The sequence below is a fragment of the Symphalangus syndactylus genome, chromosome 1 (assembly GCF_028878055.3).
Source record: "Symphalangus syndactylus isolate Jambi chromosome 1, NHGRI_mSymSyn1-v2.1_pri, whole genome shotgun sequence".
Lineage (NCBI taxonomy): Eukaryota > Metazoa > Chordata > Mammalia > Primates > Hylobatidae > Symphalangus > Symphalangus syndactylus.
This window is the reverse complement of record NC_072423.2, coordinates 141,084,317-141,090,909: the sequence shown is the minus strand read 5'-3', so window position 1 is coordinate 141,090,909 and position 6,593 is coordinate 141,084,317. Positions and strand designations below refer to the sequence as shown.

The 6,593-nt window shown below is 38.1% G+C and overlaps 1 protein-coding gene across 4 annotated transcripts in view; it reads left to right on the top strand.

Annotated features, from left to right (window-relative positions):
* RAB5A (RAB5A, member RAS oncogene family) overlaps positions 1-6,589 on the top strand; it is a 39,744-nt gene extending 33,155 nt beyond the window's left edge. For all 4 annotated transcript variants that reach the window (XM_055286258.2, XM_063637496.1, XM_055286269.2 and 1 more), the window contains 2 exons: positions 2-95; positions 5,123-6,589. In XM_055286258.2, the coding sequence (XP_055142233.1) occupies positions 2-95; positions 5,123-5,238 (210 nt within the window). In that variant the 3' untranslated portion in view covers positions 5,239-6,589. The remainder of the gene's footprint in view (position 1; positions 96-5,122) is intronic.
* The last annotated feature ends 4 nt before the right edge of the window (positions 6,590-6,593 follow it).

Below are 6,593 nucleotides of genomic sequence, written 5' to 3'. Positions count from 1 at the left end.
GGAAGCACAGTCCTATGCAGATGACAATAGTTTATTATTCATGGAGACATCCGCTAAAACATCAATGAATGTAAATGAAATATTCATGGCAATAGGTAAGATTAATATCTCTTTTAAAATGATCAATATAAGCAAAACAAGTATGAAGTATATTTGATTTGATTGTCTCTTTTTTAAAAAATTTTTGAGGGTGGGTTTGTGTGTATGTTTATGTGTGTGTGTGTGTGTGAGAGAGAGAGAGAGATTATACCACTTTTCTAAGTCTCTTCTACAAAGCAATATTTTGTTGGTAATATTGTTAAATTTGAAAGATGATTACGTATTAGGTTGTAATATTGTCAGTTTAGGCAGCTTCTTCCAGGTGAGTTAAGCCTTGACCTTAACCTGATAGTTCAAACAGATAGATTTTGCAAAGGTTTTGCTGGGAAATTTGGATAAATATGTTTTTTTAATTAGGTTATACTTTTTAAAAATCAAATTTTTGGTAAATATAACTCAGAAGAACATGACACATAAGTATACAGATTGACAAATTATTTTAATGTAAACATTATAAGGAAGATGATTTTAGAGCATAGAGGCATAAGGAGAAAAAAGGAAAACAAAGCAACAGGTAATACTTTATATTACCTCAGATGGTCATTTGATCTTACACAGTGTTCTTGCTGTTGCTTCAAGATTCTTTTTCTTTTTTTTTTTTTGGAGACAGAGTCTCGCTCTGTCACCCAGGCTGTAATGCAATGGTACGATCTCAGCTCACTGCAACTTCCACTTCCTGGATTCAAGCGGTTCTCCTGCTTCTGCCTCCTGAATTGCTGGGATTACAGGTGCATGCCACCACGCCCAGTTAATTTTTGTATTTTTAGTAGAGACAGTGTTTCACCATGTTGGTCAGGCTGGTCTCAAACTTCTGACCTCGTGATCCGCCCGCCTCGGCCTCCCAAAGTGCTAGGATTACAGGCGTGAGCCACCACGCCTGGCCCTAAGGTACTTTTAACTGATGGTAATTGCTGTTTCAGTTATAAGTAATGAAGTTGGAGTAGTAATAAGCCTCCTTTTTTCTATAACAAAAATAAAGGTTGGTTTTTTTTTTTTTTGGTTTTGGATTTTTTTTTTCTTTTAAGCCTTTCCTCTTTCCAGTGGTTTTAGTGTATAGATTCTACCTGAGGGGTCTGTTTTGGTGGTTCTCAAAGTTTGCTGTCCGTTGTTTTCCTGTGCCCGGCACTCTTCTCATCCCATAACACCTTTTATTTTACAGCCCTGATTCTTAACTGGGGTGTTCACAGTCCTAACCCCAAGTAAGAAATATTCTTAAATTGAACTCATATAAATAAACAGTTAATAGCTGAATCAGAGAATAATGAAAACCCAGTAAAAGTTGCAAGTATTTTTATTATTTTTCACTAGGTGACTGAGTTTAATGGTACTTCATTTGAAATGGGAAAAAACTTGCCTGTTTTTCATGTAAACTGTTTTCCTGAAATACTCAAGTTTGCAGTTTGCTAGGGAAATGCTGGCACAGTTGCGAAGGATTGTGTGATAATATACTCATTTTACAAATGTGACAGATTACACCCAGAATCACATCTGAAAAGTTGGAGGAAACAATGAGATAATAGGCCTCTCAAGTCAGCCTGCACTTTAAACCTTTCTTACAGTATTTAAACTCTACCAGATGGGCTTTAGTTTGTACCTTTTTATTCAAACATGCTAATAAAGTCATTTTTCGAGTTAGAAAGCAGCCTACATATTTTAGTTTTTTGTTTTTTTTCTGAAATTAGAATGTTTCCCTTCTTAAAAGAAAACCTGTGTTGTAAATGGAATACTGTGGCCTTTCCATTTCCTTCACTAGATTAGTAAATTATTTTTTTCTTTTTTTTTTTTATGAAGGAATACTTTGATAGATTAGTAACAAATCACACAGTGCACTCATAACAACTCTAATCAATGCAAGGACTAAAAAGTTACTCATTCTAGTTTATTTCCTTCATCCTCTTAATCTCACTCACCTCTGATTTAAACACTTAGGGAAGCATGCTAGAAGGAGACATGATTGATTGCTCAATCCGGAACCTAAGTTGTTATTATATACAATATATAATGGTATTTTGTGTCCCAGGTACCAGTGTTCAGCATCTCTGGGGCTTTGCTTGTAAATACGTTTGACTGGAGATTTACCATTGTAATGCTATCTATGCTACCAGCCCAGAGCCAATCCCAGAGAAGTGGCCCGATTGAAGGCTTTCTTTCCGAACTTCAGTGCTGCTGGCTCCCAAATCCATTGCCGAACCCAGCATCTAGGATTCTAAAAATGATTGATGCTGATGTAGAATGGAATGTGTAGGACAAATAAAGGATAAAAGGTCCACAATGCAACTAGGCAATCAGATCTTGAAGCAGAGCGTATTCAATTTCTGAGTAACCTGAGTCAAAGCTATGGTAAAGTTAGACTCTTTAACATAGTGGTCTGTCCCCAAGATTGATAGAGATCAATGTGTGCAGCCACTCTTAAAATCGGTACTCTTAGACATGTTTAATATTCTGCTTCCCCTCAAAAAATGAATTTAGCACATCAAGGATCTTATGGATTAAAACAAACAGCAATCTCCAACTTTACAGTGGTTTGACTTAAGATTTTATAACTTAATGATGGTGCGAAAGTGATATGCATTCAGTACATTCTCGACTTACTACAAGATTACATACAGAAACCCATCATAAATTAAAAATATCATAAATCAGGCTGGGCACGGTGGCTCACACCTGTAATCCCAGCACTTTGGGAGGCCAAGGCGGGCAGATCACCTGAGGTCAGGAGTTGGTCAGGAATCAAGCCTGGCCAACATGTCAAAACCCCGTCTCTACTAAAAATAGAAAAATTAGCTGGGCGTGGTGGTATGTGCCTGTAGTCCCAGCTACTTGGGAGGCTGAGGCAGGAGAATTGCTTGAACCCAGGAGGCAGAGGTTGTAGTGAGCTGAGATCGTGCCACTGTACTCCAGCCTGGGTGACAGAACGAGACTCCACCTCAAAAAAAAAAAAATCATAAATCAAAAACATACAAGTTAGGATGGATATATCAGAATGTAGCCCCATTGTAAGTCAAGGAGCATCTGTATATGCAGCAAGTAAGTTTTTTTAATCAGTGGGAAGCACACTCCAGAGAACAGCCACTAGCTGTATAGAGCTTGGCAGAGGTAAAGCCATAACTGCTGGTTGAGAGTGTTGTCTGAATCTAACAAGCCACACTCATCGGACTCAAATAAAATTAGGAAATAGTTTTTGGAGATGAGGTCTTCAGGATAATTCTATTTGGATTAAGTACAGCTACTGGTCAGTCAGATTAGGATTCATCAGCCCATAAAAGGAGAAAATGAGGTTGGTTGCGGTGGCTCACTCCTATAATCCCAATACTTTGTGAGGTCACGGTGGGATGATTTTCAAGGCCAGGAGTTCTAGACTAGCCTGGGCAACAGAGCAAGACCCTGTCTCTACTAAAAAAAAAAAAGCCAGGCATGGTGGTGCACACCCTGTAGTCTCAGCTGCTTGGGAGGCTGAGGTGGGAGGATCTTTTGAGCCCTGGAGTTCAAGGCTGCAGTGAGCTGTGATTGATGCACCACACACTAACTTGGGCTACAGAGGGAGACCTTGTCTCCAAAATGAAAAGAAGTATGGCTGCAGGCTACGTTCAAACTAAGATCACAACAAAGTGTTGAGTATGTCTAAATGTATGTGGATATGTTTGTGTCTGAGTGTATTTCCACTAGCATGCTAAGGTGTGTTTGTGTGTGAGTATGTTTCCTCCAGTGTGCTAGGTTTTGACACATGCAGGCATCTAACTTGGGTCTTATCTGTCCTTCTTTTGCCCAAAGCATAGATTATAATTGTTCATTCTCAAAAATTCAACTCTTACCTATTTCCCCTTTATTTCAAGGCAGCTGATGGTTACTTGCAAGGTGTAAGTTTCTCTTTTAAAAACTAAGCAGTCGAGCATGGTGGCTCATGCTTGCAGTCCCAGCACGTGGAAGTCTGAGGCGGAAGGGTTGCTTGAGCCCAAGAATTCAAGACCAGCCTAGGCAACAAAGTGAGACCCCATCTCACTTTGGAACTCAGGACTACAGTGAGCCGTGATCACGCCACTGCGCTTCATCCTGGGTGACAGAGTGAGACCCTGTCTCTTAAAAAAAAAAAAAAGAGAGAGAGAAAATGTATACAGATGTTTTAAGGCCAAAGGCTGTGGAAGCCAGGAAGGAAATAGTAAATATGATCTATCATAATTCGGGGTGATAATTAATTGCACAATAGAGGACAAGTTTTGTTGGGGTGATGATGGCAATGGTATTTGTATCCTCACTTGTTCTAAAAAATGTTGTTGGCAGTCTAGAGAACGCTGATACGAGCTGAGCTTCTTTATAAACTTACTGGCTGGCCATCATCTTTATTGACGTAGATTTTATTTAATAGAAATAATAATGAGGCCAGGCGCCATGGCTCATGTCTATAATCCCAACACTTTGGGAGGCTGAAGCAGGTGGATCACCTGGGGTCAGGAGTTCAAGATCAGCCTGGGCAACATGGTGAAACCCCGTCTCTACTAAAAAACAAAAATTAGCGGGGTGTGGTGGGGCATGCCTGTAATTCCAGCTACTCAAGAGGCCAAGGCACGAGAATCACCTGAACCCAGGAGGTGGAGGTTGCAGTGAACTGAGATCATGCCATTGCACTCCAGCCTAGGTGAGCCTGGGTGACAGAGTGAGACTACATCTCAAAAAAAAAAAAAGAAGAAGAAGTAATAATGAATATAAAATAAAATAAAACTTTTCTGATATTATTGAGTGAATCGGTATAGAGAATTACATAAAGCAGTAGTCAGGCTTAAGTTTTAATTGTATCTACAACCAGTCCCCATCTACCCTTCCCCCAACACAATTAATCCAGAAATCAACTCCCTAAGACAGCAACCAATGTTTTGGCGTTTAATACTCGGTAAACATTTGAAAAGAATGAACATATGGTTATATGATACTTGGGGGTAACCTAACTGGAAAGAAAAATTATAAATAGGTGAAACTGATATTAATATGAGTATTCAAATATTCTATTTATTTGATCGTTTTCTTTCAGCTAAAAAATTGCCAAAGAATGAACCACAAAATCCAGGAGCAAATTCTGCCAGAGGAAGAGGAGTAGACCTTACCGAACCCACACAACCAACCCGGAGTCAGTGTTGTAGTAACTAAGCCTCTAGTTTGAACTAGCTGGAATAGTCTTCTGCTTCCTAAATGTTAATAACAATGGAATTGGAGCATTTAACCAGCCCAGTATGACTTCCAAAAGAAGGGACTTATGATAGAGTCAAGTTTCTAATACAGAATTATTTTAAGTGTTTTGAACTTAATTTTTAATAACATGCATGGGTCCCTCTCACTAATGTTTCAACAATAGGGAAAAATGAGAACTATGTGGACACTTGTTTCATTGGAAGGTTAGGGGGAATAATTTCTCATCACTAGGAATATAGACAAATGACTGTCTGGACCCACACAGTTAACCAGCCCATTTCTCCACACTGGTACAGTAGTCACCTGTGAAAATAAAATTGGAACTTACTAATTTGGCCTTTTCAAAAACATTCTTTGTTTAGAAGGAGATTCTAAAGTTATTTATGATGCTTAGCCATAGTATTCAGGCAAATGTTCATTTCTCCTGGTACCTGTATTTAAAATGTACATTCCACATTTTAATAAATTAACCACAAGAAAATAATCCCACATATACAAGGTTGGGGTGGAGAGGAGTATTAATGGTATCTTAATTATACTTAGTCCTGTTTGTTTTTTTTAAATGGGGTAAAAATCAAATGCAACCCCATCTTGTTTTAGGAATTTGAGAACTAATAAATGCACCTTAATGGACAGTGTTCCTTTCAAACATGTGAGTTCTTTAACAAAAATGAAATAAACCAGGTGTCTGTGATTTCTAATTAATCACTGCTGGCCATTATATAGGTTTTGTTGTTTGGGGTGGGGAGGGGGCTTTTCTTCCCTTTTGACATCATATAGTCAATGCACTAACAATTATGTATATTCAAACTTGATTATTTTAAATTCGATCTTCAGCTGTACTGTAAATAGGGTACTGCATTGTAGTCTCCATATCTGTATTACTTTTCTGTAATATTTAAGAGTTGCTTAAAAGTATACAAAATGTACAGTTACTAAAACAGCTAATTATTTCTCTCTCCCCCTTTGACAGGAAGGGGTTTCAGTTGTTCCTCCATGGCTAAGAACCATAATAAACAATGTACCCGTAATTTGTAACATAAAGTATTGCAATATGTTAGTAACAATCTTGCAGCCTTCTTTTCCAAAGTTCATTTTATTTTGATCAGTTGAGTATATTGCACTAATTATTTTAGGTATTTTCATTATATGAAAGCTACCATGTGTCAGAGATGATTTAATCTATTTAAGTGTTGGACTGCTAGGAGAACTTGTACATTTACGATAATGCAGAATTAGGAAAACGGTTCACCAGTGTTTAGTTTTATACTGAGGTGCTCAGGTTGGAATAAAGTGGTATAAAAAGCAACTAT